This window comes from Gymnogyps californianus, chromosome 1, assembly GCF_018139145.2.
Source record: "Gymnogyps californianus isolate 813 chromosome 1, ASM1813914v2, whole genome shotgun sequence".
Taxonomy (NCBI): domain Eukaryota; kingdom Metazoa; phylum Chordata; class Aves; order Accipitriformes; family Cathartidae; genus Gymnogyps; species Gymnogyps californianus.
Genome location: NC_059471.1, coordinates 1,254,784 through 1,273,495, shown reverse-complemented (window position 1 = coordinate 1,273,495; position 18,712 = coordinate 1,254,784). Strand labels below are relative to the sequence as shown.

The following is an 18,712-nucleotide window of genomic DNA, read 5'->3' as shown; positions in this document are numbered from 1 at the left end:
CGTGGAAATGCATCCACAAAGCTTTCTCCATCACCGCTGAGTTATCTTTACCACGCAATTTCAACTTCTCGGGTTTTCAGCATATGAACTTTGGTCGAGGGCTCTCCTCAGCTCTTAAGAATTTACTTGAGTTCATTGTAGTAACTGTGCTTAGGCTTGTGAGGCTTAGGCTGAAAGCATCCTCAGCTCCCTCAGTCTGACAAAAACAGGAACTCAAAGATGCCCAACAGTACTGTGCCTTGTGTGTTCAATGCTGGAACTGTACCCTGCAAACTCTGACAGATGTCTGTTAGAAAGTGAACTTTGCTGTTTACTCTCTCCCAGTAACTCTTCTTTGAATCCTCTTGTACTCGTTATTATAAGGGCATCTTTGAAGAAAGTCCTACAGTCCTTTTCCAGTGTCTATTTAAAAGCCTCAGCCTATTTTCTTTAGACTTGGATAATTTAGGTCAGAAGGGACCTTCAGAGGCCACCTAGTCCAAACCCCTGCTCCAAGGGGAAAGCCACCCCTCATTTTTATCCTCCAGTTATTAGCCCTTCAGTTTTCAGTAAAGAAATCAACCCCAAATCTAACTATAGACTCCTCAGCAATTTGTGATGAAAAGCAAGCATCATTAACACGCCCTGCGTAACAGGTTTTGGCAAACATTTCACCAATAGCTAATCTTCCAGCCAGAAGTACTCACTTTAAATCAGATTTCTTCTGCACTAAAAATCCTTCCTGGGTTAGTCTGCACAAATATGTCATTTCAATTGATCTCCATCCAGCAAACTTTTTGTCTGAAAAATTCCACTTAAAACTTTTAATTTTTGCCTTAAGAGCTGCATACAAAAACATTAACCCCTCTGAGTCCAAAAGAGTAGAAGAATAGTATGGAAAACTATAAGAGAAGAGAGGATATAAAGAAAATCCAACAAGTTTGGTGGGGCGGGGGTGGGAAGGAAGAGTTCTGCTCCTTTCTGTTTATGCCTCCCATCACAACTGTATAACAAGATGCCTGATATCACTGATATGAGAGAGAGAGAGAGAGAGAGAGAGAGAGAGAGAGAGAGAGAGAGAGAGAGAGAGAGATTTCCAATATCCCTCAGGATTTTTTTTTTTTGAACTACAGCAGGCTGGTCCCTGACCACAATGGTTTCTGAAAACAGATGCATGTTATAAAGCACTTACTCATGGCAGCTTTTCCAAAGAAGTTGTTCATTATGTTGCCCTTTGCTGGTGGTTTGCTGTTTACTGCAGACACCTAGAAGCAAACAGAGGAGTAACCACAGGAATTATTCATGCAACACAGCCCTCAAAATGCATAGTACTGCTTCTGGACAAGCAAAATAAATATGTGTAATTCGTTGACTAGCCAGTGTCTTAGATTTCAGTATCTGTTTAGGAGAATTTGAAGATACTAGATATTACATGCATCAAAGGGTCAAGAGTAAGTTACTCACGACTCCTTAGCTAGGCCTTCAAATCTAACTTGGGTCACATTCCCATCTGATGGCTGACAGTGTTACTGAAATAAGTGGTTGGGACTTGGGTCAGTTCCCAGTAAAGAACTGTTCTTTTTGCAAACTATCAGTGCCTCAATTCACAGTAACCGACAGAGGAAAGAACACAGATTGGCCAAACCATGAAGACTTTATCCAGCTACTCTGGCACGTACACTGTTCCGCTGAGCCGTTTGCAAAAAATATCACTGCTCTATTCCATTAATATAGCCACCATCAAAGTGAAAAATCACACACACACACAACCCCCCACCCCCCCCCCCAAGGAAGCTTGGCCTCCTAATCCCATTTATTTTCATGCAAAAAAAAAGGCAACCAGACGCTAAAGTTCCCAAAACACTCAGACACGCATATTTCACCACTTCTAAATTAAATATAAAAATCAGAAAAATGAACCAAAATGTACTCAGCTCGTATAAAAAAGCCAAACCATATGCAGGGAACATTACCATTTTAATACCCATTTACTTCCCACATTGCTTTAAAAACAATTATACTAATTAAAATTAAAAAGTAATCCTATCCTGGAAAAAACAGCAGTTGAGAAGATAAATCATTTAGTCTTGCACAGGTCAAGCTCTGAAACTTCCCTCAGAGACCAAGTTTAAACACCTTGGTACTTTTAAGACCTGGACTTCTCACATTTCACTTATTGCTCAAAACAAATCCTTTTAAGCACAATGGAGAGAGCAAGATCGTCAACCGGTGTATATATTGGCATAACTGAAGACAATGGAACAATTGTCTCAATAATGCAGCTATGCTGGTTTATACTCGCTGGAGATCTGGCTCAAGGAGGAATGTCAAAGCGTCAACGTTATGGCAAATACACATTTGTGGATAGATCAAGAGTGTGGCACAATATATTTTTGCCCAAGATGACTGACAGAAGGCACGTCTGTACTATACAGTTAAATACTTACAAAACAATGAGTGAGCATTCCCAGTGGACAGCAAGTTTAGCACTAGAAGCAGTGGACGAGGCTGCACTACGGTGGTTAAGGTTATTTAGGTCGAGTAAGAGCGAAGCTAGAAGAGCGGTTCATTAAAGCTATTAACCCAGAGGGCTGCCAAAGGGTCTGAGGTAACTTACACCTGGGGCCTCCTTAGCCTCTGCTTTAGGTTCTTTATTTGTGTCCTGGGGTTTGGAAGCCGCTTTCGCTGCAAACATTCCCATGATCCCTTTGGGCTGCTGCGAGGTCTGTTTAGCAGTCAATGGAGCGTGGCCGTTGACCACAGGTACGCTGACAGCATTCGTGTCACTTGGTGTCTGGGAACCAGCTTGCACAGACGTCTGTGCTTGAGAAACTTCGGCCAACGTCCTGGGGACCGCAGCGGCACACTGAATGGCACTAAACCTGTGTGATGGAGTGAAAGATTTAATTAGCCTTTTAACTTCTTATTTTTCACCTCGGTTTTGTCCCCGGTAGCGCCTTGCTTCTCTAGTCCTGTGTTCTCCTGTTGGGGGGGGGGAGGGGAGAGAGCAATTTAATTTGTGCATGGGACAAGAAAGAAAGGCTGGCACAGAACGAGAGCGATGGAGACCTCTACTGAAAAGATCAGCTGAACCTGTCAGCAAGAGCCAGAGCATTCAAATGCTAAACAAGCTGTTCAGATTTCATGAAGGGGGGGAGAAAAGCCGGTCTCCACACCCAGGGTGGAGATGGAGCGGACTGCATATTATTCCTAAATGGGTTACGCTCTCTAAAGATTGCAGCATAAATTGTATGTCTGTCTGATGATCTAAGACATCTACAACTTTCAGATGCTTTGACAGAGTCCACTACTACTGCTGCAACAAGCAGCCACAATCGTACCGGCCAGGTAAGTAAATCACAACTGAAGCTAAACTACTTAAATGGCTGAGAAGATATCCGTGACATTCAGACTTAACTATATAAAGTCATTTCCATGTAATCACTGGTAGACAGAGATAGATCTCAGCTTGTAACGGTCTGAAACGTGATTGTTTGGGGATACGGAGATATAAGAACTAAATGATGTGCTCACAGTTACAATACAATTCCCTGACAGTCAGGAATAGCAGTACCCAAAAATAACTGAACTCCACTCCCCACTGTGCAAATCACAGGCGAGGCTTTCCAGATTTCCTACAGAAATGCCACAAAAGAGCACAGACTCACGCCTTCCAATCCACTGAATTACACAGTGTATTTTTATTTGCATAAGAAATAAACCAGTCTTCTGCCAATTAATTTCTGTGCCTCAGCATTAGTGGCTCACATGCACAGTCCACTTCTGCTCTGATCAGGAACTGTAACGTATTAACAAAACACCACCATCTCTACAGCATTTCTAGGCTGCAGCAGCAATCTCTTGACATTCAAACCTTTAAAGGAAGGAAAGAAAACACTGAAGAAAAAATATTCCTACTTTTTTTTCTACTTTCAATCTCTTTTCAACATGGTCAACACCACTGTCTGGACAGCTTTCACTCCTACTCCACACATACACATAAGTAACACCAACAACCCTCCAGATTACAAATAATGTTTTATCGTCAACGGTTATGTTAACTGTGCAGCAAGCACATCTAAACCTCACACGTTCCAGGCGCTTGGGAAATTAGCTTGCCTTAATGCTGCTGTGTGACTATAGTTTATGGGCTTGATCCAAAATTCACTAAATAATCACTGAAAAAACAAGCAATGCTTGGACTATGCTCTGCAAACAAGGAGCTGCTTCCGCTTGGAAAGCTGACATTAGCAACATGCATTGAATCCAGTTATTTATATTAGTACATCTAGCTACCTCCACCGTCTTCACAGCATAACAGGTCCCATACAAACACAGAAGAGAATAAGGATCCTTGCCTCAGAGCTTATGAGATATATGGACTGAGAGGAAAGTATAAGAAGCCAGTAGGTTCTGTTTGCTATAAACATGCACATAGTTAAACCTCTGTCCTTTACAGGTACTGCAGGAAGTTTGCCCCAAGAGTAAGAGACAACTCATGTAGTTGACAAGGGAGAGGGAATATGGTCAGTCTGAATTTAGTTCAGCCAGGTCACAAACGAAGAAGCTGAGGTTTTTTTTCAGTTTGCTTGGGAAATTCTGCTCCAAAGCCAGGCAGGAATTTAAACATAGGCTTCAGAAAGCAATTTCAGAATCTGAATTGTCTAAACCGTCTGGACGTACAAGTCTGAAAGGCAGACTCCTCTAAGACACAAGTATCGCCATGCAGGGGTGCCTGAGAGTAAATAGACTGGAACAAGGCAACTGCAGCCAAACCTATGGCACACGTCTTCCTTGAAGCAGGGTTTTCTAGAACTTACCAGGGTATTGACACTCACGTTTGAAACACACAGCTTCTAGGACATTATTTTCTCAGCCACTCTCTTGTCAACATTTTGAAGACAGCTAGGTTTCTACTTTCAAATTCTATACTCTTTCTATGACACAACATTCAGGCATCCCCCTCCTAAACCAGATTGGTCATGGCACTGTACATCCTGATTACATCAAGCTGAAGCTGTCATGGTAGAAACAACATATAAATGAAAAGCCACAGCTGCCAGGCACTGTTCAGGAGGGGAGACAATGACCCCTGGAGACTGAAGTCCCTCTGAATTCTAGGACAACCTTTCTCTAGTTCATCTATGAAGGACACTTGTGCTGCTTGGTCTGTTTTGTATGCTTCCCCTACACCTCAGGCTCTCACCTTCTATATGGAGAATGAGTTCCTGCAAGACATCTTCAGAGAGGTGGATGAGTGCAGTGGATGAAAACAGAGTCTCACAAAACAGAAGGCAAACTCATGTTAGTGCTTTGCTGAGCACATCACTCATGTTTTTATAAGTCTGTTTCAATTTACTCTTCCCGTGTGACTGAGAACTGGATAAAAATGGTGATGAAGTGTGGCCTGGAAATGAGAAAAAGGTTTCTAGCCATCAGAGAAGGTGGTACTGGAACAGGCTGCCCTTGGAGTAACAGAGCAAGTGAACCAACTGTAAGCTGGAAATTGCTCAGTTTACAAAACACACATACAATGTGCTATCTGGGGACTGGTCTGCCATGACTTAGAAGATACCTTTTTCTAGCTTTCTAAAAATCCAGGCATATTTGGTAACCATTGACTTCTGCTGAAGTGCACTATGTAGCAACATCTCATCAGTCTCAAATCACCTAGCGTAAGAAGAAAAACCAAGACGCAACTCACTTGCTGCAGTTGTGCAGGTTTGTTTTGACGATATCGTAGTCTGTGTTGTAGAGAGGCCCGCTGTCCTTGAGCAAGGCTTTCTGAATGCTGTAGACATGCACACTCGCAATCGTGGCTAGTTTAGACTTCATTGCTGGGGGAAAAAAAGAAGAAGGGAAGAAAAAGAAGAAAAAAAAAGTCCTCTGTTAGCACAGCCTTTACAGAATCAGGTGGCAACTTTAAGTATCAGGCTTTACCAAGCATGGAGAAAGACCGACAGACCACTTGACAGCAAGGACCTGAAAATAAAAGTGTATAATTGTACCTTCTTCCAATGCTCACTAAGTGAGAATTCAAGGTAACAGACTCCACAAGCCTGTCAAACATGTTTTCCATTGTACACACTTGGTTCTTACACAACTGAAGTAAGAGCAATCTCTCTGTGTTTACCTTCAAAATATCCAGCATCCGGGATCCAGAATATCTATATGACTACCTAAAGCTAAGGAAGAAAATAGATGGTCATAACTCTACCCTGCTGGAACTGCTCTCTGCCATTAAGGTAGAGTCCACCGTATCAACTAGCATCACAGTGTCTTCTCTAGTAGTCTGCTGGAATCAGTGTTTTGTCTCTTCTATGCTAGTTAGACTGTAACCCCCTTGCGACAAGGGCTGGTCTTTAGGAATTCTTTGTTCATTGCTTATAGTGTTCTTTCCACACAGTCCTGGTCTCAGACAGAGCTTCTAGGTACTGTAAAAATATACACAGTAATCATTTCTTGGGGCCAGTCCTAGACTATGCAGCCCTACTCCCATCACAAATCTCAGCCTCTTCCAAATGTAAGTCATACCTTTGGCCTGTCTTCTAATACAAAAAACATGAACAACCCTTTCCTCCACAGCAAAACAGAACAGTACGCAGCACACATAATTCAACATGACAGATAGTAGTTGCACTGCTTGACAATCTACTACCCTGACGAAGACAACTTTAGCTAGAAATCCACTTGAGATTTCAAAAAGGAAAATAATGCAAGTCTTTCAAACAAAGTTAGATCATTAGCATGGATATTTAAGGTCACAAATGCCACAGTATGTTCTCAAATGCCAAAGACGTTATTTGAAAACAACGAAGAGCCTGCAGTTGTGTTTCAATTGCTACAGATCAGATCTCATCAGCAGGACCAGACCTGGAAAGATGGTAAGACAACTGACAGTGCATGGAGAGCAGTTGCAGGAAGCAGTGTTATACTGGTGGGTTTTTTCGCCTTTTACTGTGAAAGCAAATACCCCAGACAAAAGCGAGAACGTTCTCATGGGAGATTTAACTAATACCCACGTCACTCAGGGCAAACAAAGACTGCAATTGCATTTAACCAATAACTAGAATTACCTGCTTCAGCATCCTTGGGAGCCTGAAGGCTCACAATTGTTCTAAAACACTGTGAGACACTGCTGTACACTACTCGGATATTGTTGCCTTTAAGGAGGAGTCGTCTGCCAGCAGCAGGGAGGTGGAAACGAATCACTGACTAAAATGTTCAACGTAAAAAAAAAAAAAAAAACCCAAAACAAAACAACCCAGACCCAAATCACAAGTCTGAAGTTACACAGCTGTTGGCTCAGATATTCAAAATTCTGAGAAAAAGCTAGTACAAAAAGTACACACCTGAACCCAACAGCCTGACTAGGCATTTACGTGCAGATGGCAAGTTCTGAGCTTTACTCACTTTCCTGTTCTTTCAAAGAAAAAAGTTAAAACCACATAATTTTCACGATCTGCTTACCTTCAAGTTGATCCTCTCTCACTACTGCAACCTTGTGGCACTGTAAAAAATGAATAAGTTGCACTCTTAAAATTTGAAAAGCTCTGTTGTACATAAGACTGATGTTTGCAGTTATCTATTGAATAAGAAAGCCTGCCGATTATAGGTGCAGCTTTATAGCCGCAAAGAACACTGCCAATGCCTTTAAACAGTCATCAGCGACTAGTTTTTAAAGCTCTGTCTTCCTATTTTTCTAATAGACTGTTTCACAGATCACTACAACCCTAAAGAAATCCTCTGTCCTCCATTCCTGACACTGGGAGATGAGACACAGATGAAACGAGAACCAAATAACTGTGCAGCACAGTGGAGAAAAGCAAACTAACGCAGCTGATGACCCAACTGCTAGAAATCTGCCACACCAGCCCACATCACCCATGTATATTTAGATTGCCAGTAAACTCTAACATAGCAAGCCGTAGCACAGACAGGGCACCAGAGAAGCAAAACACCATGAGAAATTAAGCATTAAGTTAAAAGCCAGAAATGAATGTTTCTGGAAATGTGCTCTACAGCCAGTCTTCAAGGACTATACCTGCTCTATGACATTTAACAGGCTGCGGTTAATACAGAGAGTATTCAAAGAGACAGACTGGACAAAACCTAGCCATTAATTTTGTGTTTAACTGATACCACAGACTAGCCAACAAAAGAGGCAAGAAAGTGTAGGCAACCTGAAACGGTAAATAAAGATTGAGAGTCTCAGTCCCTCACTGAGGCTGATAAAAAGCAGCAAGGAAAGACCGTGCACTGCTTAAGACCGATGAGAATTATTTGTGACTGATTTCTATTCAGATCTCCCTTCAGATGAGTCTTGCAGTTGAATCCACAGCCTTGTGGCTACACCTACCGGCCGCAGACAGTACTGCAGGGTTACCAGCAAGCACGGGCTTGCATCTGAAGCACTCGCATCCCTTTCCTACCCAAAATTGACTTGTGCCAGATATCACCCACCAGCTACTCCAATGCCTGCCCGTCTTCTGGAAGTATCTTCCAGATCTGACCTCTTCTCCCACCTGCTGTGGCTAGCCCTCAGACACCCAGCTGGAGGAACTTTAAACTCCTCCTGTGTGGCATTCCTAACCCTGGCATTGCTTCATCTCTGCCCCTAACAACTTTCTACACCTGCAGGTCACCCTTCTTAGCAGGCACTGCTATTGCAGTATTCAAAAATAAGATATTTAAAAACAAGGGGAAAAAAAAAAGTGACCTTGGTAGATCTTGTTTTAAAAATATACAAGCTGCTAAGAGAGAGTTAAAAAAAATAATTATTTGTTCCTATGTCAGAATTCACTTGTTTGTTTTAAATACATTATGGCAAATTTAAAAATAATAGAAAGCGTTGACAAACCTCTGGCCAGTTCTAGTGAGCCAAGAGATGCTACCTTGTTATTTCCAAAAGAAATCGGGGGGAAAACCTGTTAAATTTAGGCTATAAATGTGACACTACCTGTACAGCTTTAAATAAATATGTTCCATTATACAGAAATAATGCAATAAATAATTACCTTTAATTTCAGGCAGATTTGGAGATTTAAAGAGAATATTCTATGCATGTGAACCACTTTATTATTTAGGAAAACAAAAAAGGTTTGTGGTTTGTTTGGGTTTTTTTCGTCCAATCTACACACAAAAGCCAGGACACCCTGAGATGTACTAATTCTAAATGAAGTCTGTGGATTGTATTGTAAGAGATATTTGGGTATCTAAAGATATGAATAGGTACCTAGCAGAATATCAAAGGCATTTACTGTTTGGCTATTGAATTCTTCTGAGAGCAAAGGGAAATGGGCACTCAATTTGCTCATCTTCTTTCAAAAACCCCTGAGGTACCTGTCTGAAGTTTTAGATGACATTCTTGAAAATCTGACAAGCAGCAACGAGAAAAAATAAATACATTAACTGCAAGTAGGGATTCCTTTGCTTAATAAGTCAATGCATTTTAAATACAAAATACTGTTAATAAATTTATGTTTCTCTTGTATACCAGGATAAAAAAGTTGCTTTATTTAACAAGATAACTTCAACTATTTATTTATTATTCTATTTATTATTTAGTATTATTCTATTCTAACAGAATTCCAAGCTCTCTCCAAACACTACTCTCCACTCCACAGCAGACCCTGGGAAATGGATTAGCTGATTTCACAAGGGTCCCTCCAGACTGTTTTAGAAAATTTGCTGCCCACTATTAGTGATAGGATTGAGAGATGACTGGTAACAGGATTTAAGTTAATTAAATAAAACCCCTGGTGCTTCATTCAGCACTGTATTACCAAATCACGACCAACTGATCTTTCCTCCCCATCATTTGTATGCTGGGACAGAGACAGTGCCTTATTTTGCACATGTACAGAAGACGTAGCACACTGTGCCTGTTACTGGAAAAAGAGAGCAAGTTCAGCTTTTGACCCAAAGATTACAAAACAAGATGGAAGACACAAGAACAAAGAGCTCACAGACACCTTTGAGAAATAAAATACTCACAACGTGTCCATTCTGGATGAGGTCTCCTGCTACTAAGTAGGTGACATGAAGCTGAGCTCCTGAATTCTCCTTTCGTTTCCTCTCTACATAATCATACAGCATCCTGCACAAAAGAAACCAGTGTTAATCACCTAGAAAGGAAAGAGCCTGTCGCCACCCCTTCCGTGAAGCTTACATTAAAAAAAAAAAAAAAAAAAAAAAAGTAAAGCCAGCCTGACATGGAAACTTTTCACATAAGCACAGTTATTTTAACCAGGATTAAATTAATCTTACTGAGACACCTTCCTCCTCTGCCACTTTGGAGAATCTCAGTCCAACAACTACATAAACCAAAGGTGAAATGAATACAAGCTCTCAAAGCTTTAACAGTTGGTTGCAGATGGTCTCGCATCCTCTGGGCGGCTTGTTCCACAGTCTCCCCTCAAGAAAGGCTGTTTCCCTTGTTACAGCCCAGCATTCTGAAACACCTGACAGAGGAACTGATGATTTTTGGTACGTGATCACACTGCTGGGTGTATATATACAATCCCAGTTACATCCACTGACATGGTAACCAGAAACAGGAGGAAAGAGGATGACCAGTGATGAGGAGACTGAGCTGAGACTCAAGCTCAGCTTGAGTATAAGCTGTATACTTATATAAGCTCCTGCTTATACCACTGATTTACGATGACTGTCCCACCTAACTGGGCAGAGACACTACCGCACGCTCCATGAGGATGCTATCTGGTAAAGATACTTGAAGATCATTATTGCTACAGAGACAGACTGCAATTACCATGCTGCCACAGCCAGCACAATCACTAAAATAATTCACTTGTGTTATCAGGCACTTTCCAGCTTCTAGGAGAGAGTTTTAAGCACAAAGATGCCACAGGAGTTTTCCATCTCCAGGTTGCTTTCAAGGGTATGAGAAGGTGCCTCCATTTCACCTGGGCCATCTTCTTCACAGCAAAAAGTTCTCTGGCTCCTTCTAGTTTACTGTATGACCAGAATCTTTCCCAGCAGAGCTCTCCAGTCAGGTCTACGCCATCACTGAAGCACACTCAGATTTACACATCATCTAAATTGTTCACAAACACGCAGAGGAAACAGACCAAACAATCTCTTCATTACATTAGATGCCCGAGTTGATATTCTAGTAGTTTGGACAAGACAGGTGAAGCTGGGCTCAGTACACTGCAGCTGAGTACGCAGCAAACGCCCCTTTAGGTCCAAGCTATAGCCAGAAACAAGGAGAGAAAATATTTGTATTATGGGACTTGACACTTTTACGGAGCCTTCAAATCTTATGCTTAACTTTACCTTGCTGTGTAGCAACAGCCCCGGAATCCTTGAGAGCTCATTCTTTGTTTTATAGGATAATTAAAAGGTTACAGTAATCTTTATTCTTCAAAATACACCAAGACAAGGTTACACATTTATGCTAAATTTGAAGAAGCAAAAACATTCTGACATCACAGCTGACTTCCCCATCCTTGAAACATTTACCTGTGCCCATCAAGCCTGGTAAGTAGGTACTTATAATGGGTGATGCACTACGCAGCAGGGTGATCAGCGCGGATGAGCATTTGCCATACACGTGAGCTGCAGTTACCATTAGTGCTGGTTTGCATTTTCCTGACTCTGCTCCCAGCAATATCCATGGATAATGTATGGCATCCTAAGCTGGGTGTATTGGGTTTGCGTGGCAAGGTTTTGGTAGCAGGGGGGGCTACAGGGGTGGCTTTTGTGAGAAGCTGCTAGAAGCTTCCCCTATGTCCGACAGAGCCAATGCCAGCCGGCTCCAAGACGGACCCGCCGCTGGCCAAGGCCGAGCCCGTCAGTGACAGTGGCAGTGCCTCTGGGATAACAGATTTAAGAAAGGGGAAAAAAAACCTGCACAACAACCTGCAGCGGAGAGAGGAGTGAGAGTGTGTCAGAGCAACAACTCTGCAGACACCCAGGTCAGTGAAGAAGGAGGGGAGGAGGTGCTCCAGGCACCGGAGCAGAGATTCCCCTGCAGCCCATGGGGAAGACCATGGTGAGGCAGGCTGTCCCCCTGCAGCCCATGCAGGTCCGCGGTGGAGCAGATATCCACCTGCAGCCCGTGGAGGACCCCACGCCGGAGCAGGGGGATGCCTGAAGGACGCTGTGACCCCATGGGAAGCCCACACTGGAGCAGGCTCCTGGCAGGAGCTGTGGCCCCGTGGAGAGAGGAGCCCAGGCTGGAGCAGGTTTGCTGGCAGGGCCTGTGACCCCGCGGGGGACCCACGCTGGAGCAGTCTGTACCTGAAGGACTGCACCCTGTGGATGGGACCCACGCTGGAGCAGTTCGTGAAGAACTGCAGCCCGTGGGAAGGACTCACATCGGAGAAGTTTGTGGAGGACTGTCTCCCGTGGGAGGGACCCCACGCTGGAGCAGGGGAAGAGTGTGAGGAGTCCTCCCCCTGAGGAGGAAGGAGCGGCAGAAACAACGTGTGATGAACTGACTGTAACTCCTATTCCCCGTCCCCCTGCGCCGCTGGAGGGGAGGAGGTAGAGAATTCGGGAGTAAAGTGAAGCCCGGGAAGAAGGGAGAGGTGGGGGAAAGGTGTTTTTAAGATTTGGGTTTATTTCTCATTATCCTACTCTGATTTGATTGGTAATAAATTAAATTAATTTTTTTCCCCAAGTCGAGTCTGTTTTGCCCATGACGGTAATTGGTGAGTGATCTCCCTGTCCTTATCTCGACCCACGAGCCTTTCGTTTTATTTTCTCTCCCCTGTCCAGCTGAGGAGAGGAGTGACAGAGCGGCTTTGGGGGCACCTGGCATCCAGCCAGGGTCAACCCAGCACACCGGGATACGCAGTGGCAGATTCTCAGAGGCATAGCTCTGTTCGCAGGACTGCAGCCAAGTTCAAAAAACACATCCGCATTTCAAGATGAAAGGAGCTACATAGATTTCTGTAGTAATGTAATGCTAAAACATCTATTCTGACTGAGTATTTACGACATAAAGCAGCATAAGGTGTCCAGCTGAGGCGCTACTATCTAAAGCACAACTCCCACCAAAGTCAAGGCAAGACCTGCCTACAGGAGGAGTAAGGCATGATGAATAACATAACCGACTGTACCTGAGAAGACATGCAGGATTTTTAAGTATTTCCAGAGAGATAATTTTAATGCATTAACCACAATCATGAAAACAGTAATTAACAAGGCTATGCCACAAAACAAAAAGTTTGTGGGATGCACTAATACCTACTGTTTAGCCTGGTTGACGTGAACTCCCAGAGTATAGCTTAGCCATTTGTATGTTACCTGTAACAGGAAAAAAAACTTTAGTAAGCAAACCTCGGTCTCTTGATTTGTTAAACCTCCCATCCTTTGCTTGTTTCATGGGTAAGTCAAACTCTTTAGACCTGCCCCCCCCTCTAAGAAACCCACAGCAAAACCTGTTAGAAGTGAGAGCATACGGACACCCACCCACGCTTTAATGAGTAGATCAGATCCCTGAGACCTGAACAAACTACCCACCCTGAAAGGTGTGTTTCTGGGAACGCCTTCTTGAAATGCCTGCACTGCTTAGCTTCACAACAGAGAGAAAAAATTAAACAGCACAGTCCTTAATTGTGAGAAGCTCTTATTGTTCTCCCAAACAACCACTGAGGAGTTCTTGGATTTCTGCCACCCTCACCTGTCACGGGGATCTCCGGCTGCATCACAAGTCCGACAGCACAGTGTGCCAAATCTCAGGAGACTACAGCTCTAAACCCAGCCCTGCTGCTGACCTGCTGTATTATTTAGGCAAGGCATGTCTTTTATCCCTGTTTCTCCTCCTGCTCTCCCTTTTTAAACTAATCCTCAGGCTAGGGCCTCTCCTGTCTCAAATACAACAATTAAATTGTTATTAGTCTAGCAGTTTACTGAAATAAACCATAACGACTTAGGCAGCTCATGTTAATACAACCGCTTTGACAGACAAGATGCACCAACTTCACTGTACCAGTTTCTAGGCAAAAATCTTTATTTTGAAAAAAACAGACACGCACGCTTACCATTTTTCTGAACTGTCCTAAAAAAAAAGGCAAGGCTTCAAGAAGCTACAGACAGTAAGTAGCAATTTTACTTTTAAGCTGAAATAGTGGTCCAGACCGCCTCAACCTTTCATGGAAAAAAACACTGTTGCATACACTTCTGTCATTTATACCTTGAGCTAAACAGTGCTGTCACTACAGTGCTTTTTTTTTTTTTTTTTTTGAGGAAAAACAGCTCACTTATTAGGGAGCATAAGGAATTTGGGGAGAGCTGCTTTTCCTGTGATATAAATGATGCCATTACCAATTCCCTTCAGAGACATTAAATTAATTTAACGTCAAAGGTGGAAAAAAATCCTGACAAGAAAGGCATCTCCTGTCCAGCTTGACAGAAAGTCCATATTAACTCTGCATTGTGACCTGCAGAAAAGCAAACACCACAAGCGCAGCCAGGCACCGCACACACATCCCCAAAGACGACTAAACCTTGAGCAAACAGCGCTGAGGGGCAAGGCAGCTACAGCTGCGGAGGCCTCCTTCCTTCTGCGCCTGCCGAGAGGAGGCTGGGCACCCACGCGTGTCCCGCAGGTGGGTGTGATGGCGGGGGGGGGCACTGGCTTTGCCTCACCTTCCGACTGCCAACGGAAAGCAGCTGCTCCCGGCGGGTTTGGGCTTCACTAAACCCGGGGGGGGGGGGGCCCTGCACCGGTGTCACCCCAGGCCCTGGCACTGCAGCCCCCCCGGTTCCAGCCCCCCCAGAGCAGGGTTTGGGGCCCAGCCTGAGGGGGTCCCCCAAACATGCAGGCTGACACCCCCCCCCCCAACGACAGCCACGCTGGGGGGGGGGGGAGGGTAGAAAGGGGAGGGGGAGGTTGCTCCCTCCTGAGGGGGTCGCGCAACGGCGGCGGCCTCCCGCAACCCCGCGCGGCCCCGCCGGCGGGACTCACGATGCGGTTCTGATCGGTGACGAACTCGTCGATGTTCTCGAGGTAGAGCTCGTCTTCCATGGCGGGGCGGACCGGATAGGGCAGGGCAGGGCCGGGACGGGAAGGTTCCCGCGCAGCTCAGGGCCGCGGCCGCCTGCCCGCCGCCATAGCAACCCGCCGAGACGCGGGTGGAGGCGACGGCGGCCGCGCAGGGACAAAAAGGAGCGCGCTGGGAGCACCGCCGCCGCGTGGTCCTTGTGCCCGCCCTGCTCCGGCCAGGGCGTGCCCCTCTGCTCTGCCCGCCCGCCTCGCGTTGTCCCCTCACACGGGCCCGCGCTCTACCCTCATACACCCACGGCCCCACGCCATCCCCTCACACGGCCCCACGCTGTCCCCTCACACACCCACGCCATACCCTCACACGACCCCACGCCGTCCCCTCACAGACTCACGGCCTCACACCGTCCCCTCACACGACCCCACGCCGTCCCCTCACAGACCCACGGCCCCACGCCGTCCCCTCACACGGCCCCACACCGTCCCCTCGCACTTCCCCACGCCGTCCCCTCACAGACCCACAGCCCCACGCCATCCCGCTACTCCTCGCCTCCATCGTCCCGTCCGTGGGCTGACCCAGCACCTTGTGCCTGACATCCAGGGCAGGATGAGCCATGGTGTGGAGCAAGGGAGGGTAAACCACCCACTTGTTGGGAATCACCAATTTTCCCTTTTTCTGATTTTCCTTTTTTTTTTCAGCCCTGCCTGATCCTCACCGGAATGGCGGTGGCAAACCAGGCATTGGAGGCTTGCCGGTCCCTCTCTCAAATAAATGCTGCTGTTGTTAAAAGGCAGGGTGAGGTGTTATTTAAAACTGTTCTTATTCTCAGTTAAACTGTCCCCATATTTCCTCTGGTGACCACTTCCAGCAGCTCTCACAGCACCTGCTAAATATTACTCTACGCTTTTTTTTTCTTTTGAGATAAATAGCAAACGCTGGAACACAAGATTCCCAATCTTTGATTCCCAATCCCATCCCATTTGCATCCCATTTTTAATACAGCTTCACTGTAAGCTGAGGACTTCATTGATATATCTATATTGTTTTCTAAATACTTCTCCATGTCAATTTAAAATCTGACAAAATCTATGAGGTGGTTTTGGTTTTTTTTTTCCTTTCAGTGTGAATTATACTAAATTTTATTGGTCATGTTTCTTATTTACCTGTCCTGGCTGGTTTATAGCATGGTCCCAGGCTGGGGCTGGCTGGGGCTGAGAGATTGCTGCTGCTGGGAGAGGGATGTCTGGCATCTCCCACCCTCCCTGGACCTCATCGGCCCGAATCCCTCTGTCTCCAGGACATTTATCAGCTTGTTTTAGCTCAATGAATTGATTTTCCATATACAATCTAGTTAGGTTAGCAAAATGTTGCCTACAAACTGAGCCTAATATTTAAATGGTCGGGAATAGTCTATAACATATGAAACCACCCTGAATCAATTCCACAGACCTCTCCCTTCACTGGGAAAATAAAACTGTTATGGCCGGGACCTGTTCCTTTGTCACTGCACGCAGGTGGCTTTCTTCATTTTACTGACAGTTAAGTACAGGCAACACAAAAGAAATAAGTTCTTAGTGTCTAACACTGCCACAACATCCATTTCCGTGGCAGAGAACTGATGCGTGTTTCCTCTGCTCTCTGTGTTTTCAGGTGGGCCGCAGTGCTGAGCTGAAAAATGTGCTTTTAGGGTCAGAAGTGAGTTCCTCCGATGAAAAGATCACTGAAACATTACCTTTATGAGCACTAGGTGTTCTCCTCATTTATATATTGTCTCTAGGAGTACTGGCTTCAGGAAACTGAGAAGTCGAAATGGAGCGCCGCGGCTTATGGAACTGAACCACTCTCAGGAGAACCTCCAATGAAATTTGGGTGTGTGAGATGAATGTGTTCCTGTATTGGTCCTGAGAGCTGTAACAGAGGAGAAGTAGAGAGACAGACTCTGCTGGTTTGCAAAGAAAGATCACAATATTAGCCTTAACATCTCAAAGGAGTAATCTTCCTCTGGGTACCCGAGGTCATGACACCAGCCTTAATGCTAGTGATGCTGCAAAGTGTACATTTAATTAGCAAATGCTGAGCAAGAACCTTTCACTCCGTGAAGGCAGAGATTTTCTTTCTGATTTCAAAATGAGCAGGAGAAAGGTCAAAATCATTACCCACACTACTCTTCGTTACAAAAAGGCAATGATTTTTTTGCAGATTCTGGGACTCGCTAGTTATTCTTGTCACTAGTATGAGACGTCTCCAGTTCTGCCCAGAGCTGGTGAAGAATCATTATGCAATTTCATCTCGTGAATCAAGTCCTTGGGCAAAAATGTTCCTATCCAACAGTGCTTGAAACACAGCAGCTGATAAACGAAGAAATAAAAATTACAACCCGTGACCAAAGCGTGGAGCAGTTTAATATTCATGTCCTTTTACATTTTTCTTACAGTTAAAGTAAAAAGAAATGGTGATGTGACAGAACCACTTAAACTCCTGAAATAGCACCGCAGAGAGGGATACAAAGAGACTTGGGGTAACTTACGAGATTTCCCTGAGGTTGTACATCAGGTCAGGATGGAGGAGGAGGAGAACCAAGGTGCGCTGATCCCGTTTGTGACTTTATGCTCTGAATGCATTGATTCCCATGCAACTATTGCAGTCATCAGCTGCGCTAAGCTCGAGAAGTGGGCCCGTGCGAACCTCATGAGGTTCCACAAGGCCAAGTGCAAGGTCCTGCACATGGGTGGTGGCAACCCCCCGTATCAGTACAGGCTGGGGGATGAAGGGATTGAGAGCAGCCCTGTGGAGAAGGACTCGGGTGTTGGTTGGTGAGAAGCTCAACATGAGCCAGCAGTGTGCGCTAACAGCCCAGAAAGGCAACCGTATCCTGGGCTGCATCACCAGCAGCGTGGCCAGCAGGTCGAGGGAGGGGATTCTGCCCCTCTGCTCCGCTCTGGTGAGACCCCACCTGCAGCACTGCGTCCAGCTCTGGGGTCCTCAGCACAGGAAAGACACGGACGTGTTGGAGCGTCCAGAGGATGGCAACAAAAATGATCAGAGGGCTGGAGCACCTCTCCTATGAGGACAGGCTGAGAGACTTGGGGTTGTTCAGCCTGGAGAAGAGAAGGCTCCGGGGAGACCTTATCACGGCCTTTTAATCTATAAAGGGAGCTTCTAAGAAAGCTGGGGACAGAGTTTTTAGCAGGGCCTGTAGCGATAGGACAAGGGGGAATGGTTTTAAACTGAAAGAGGGGAGATTCAGACGAGATAGAAGGAAGAAATGTTTTATGCTGAGGGTGGTGAGGCACTGGCACAGGTTGCCCAGAGAGGTGGGAGATGCCCCATCCCTGGGAACATTCCAGGCCAGGTTGGACGGGGCTCCGAGCAACCTGATCTAGTGGCAGATGTCCCTGCTCATGGCAGGGGAGTTGGACTAGGTGACCTTGAAAGGTCCCTTCCAACTTGTCCTGGTTTCGGCTGGGACAGAGTTAACTTTCTTTTTAGTAGCTGGTACAGTGCTGTGTTTTGGATTTAGTGTGAGAATACTGTTGATAACACACTGATGTTTTAGTTGTTGCTAAGTAGCGCTTATCTTAAGCCAAGGACTTTTCAGTTTCCCATGCTCTGCCAGCAAGCAGGTGTGCAAGAAGCTGGGAGGGAGCACGGCCAGGGCAGCTGACCCGAACTAGCCAAAGGGCTATTCCATACCATGGAACGTCATGCCCAGTATATAAGCAGGGGGGAGTTGGCCAGGAGGCGCAGATCGCGGC

The 18,712-nt window shown here is 45.3% G+C and overlaps 1 protein-coding gene across 1 annotated transcript in view; it reads right to left on the bottom strand.

Annotated features, from left to right (window-relative positions):
- The window catches only part of POLD3 (DNA polymerase delta 3, accessory subunit), a 30,825-nt gene extending 15,845 nt beyond the window's left edge, over positions 1-14,980 (bottom strand). Inside the window, exons 1-7 of the mRNA XM_050915116.1 lie at positions 14,921-14,980; positions 13,202-13,257; positions 9,976-10,078; positions 7,450-7,489; positions 5,684-5,816; positions 2,597-2,861; positions 1,172-1,244 (exon numbers count right to left, since the gene is read on the bottom strand). Of these exons, the coding sequence (XP_050771073.1) occupies positions 1,172-1,244; positions 2,597-2,861; positions 5,684-5,816; positions 7,450-7,489; positions 9,976-10,078; positions 13,202-13,257; positions 14,921-14,980 (730 nt within the window). The remainder of the gene's footprint in view (positions 1-1,171; positions 1,245-2,596; positions 2,862-5,683; positions 5,817-7,449; positions 7,490-9,975; positions 10,079-13,201; positions 13,258-14,920) is intronic.
- Positions 14,981-18,712: the final 3,732 nt, after the last annotated feature.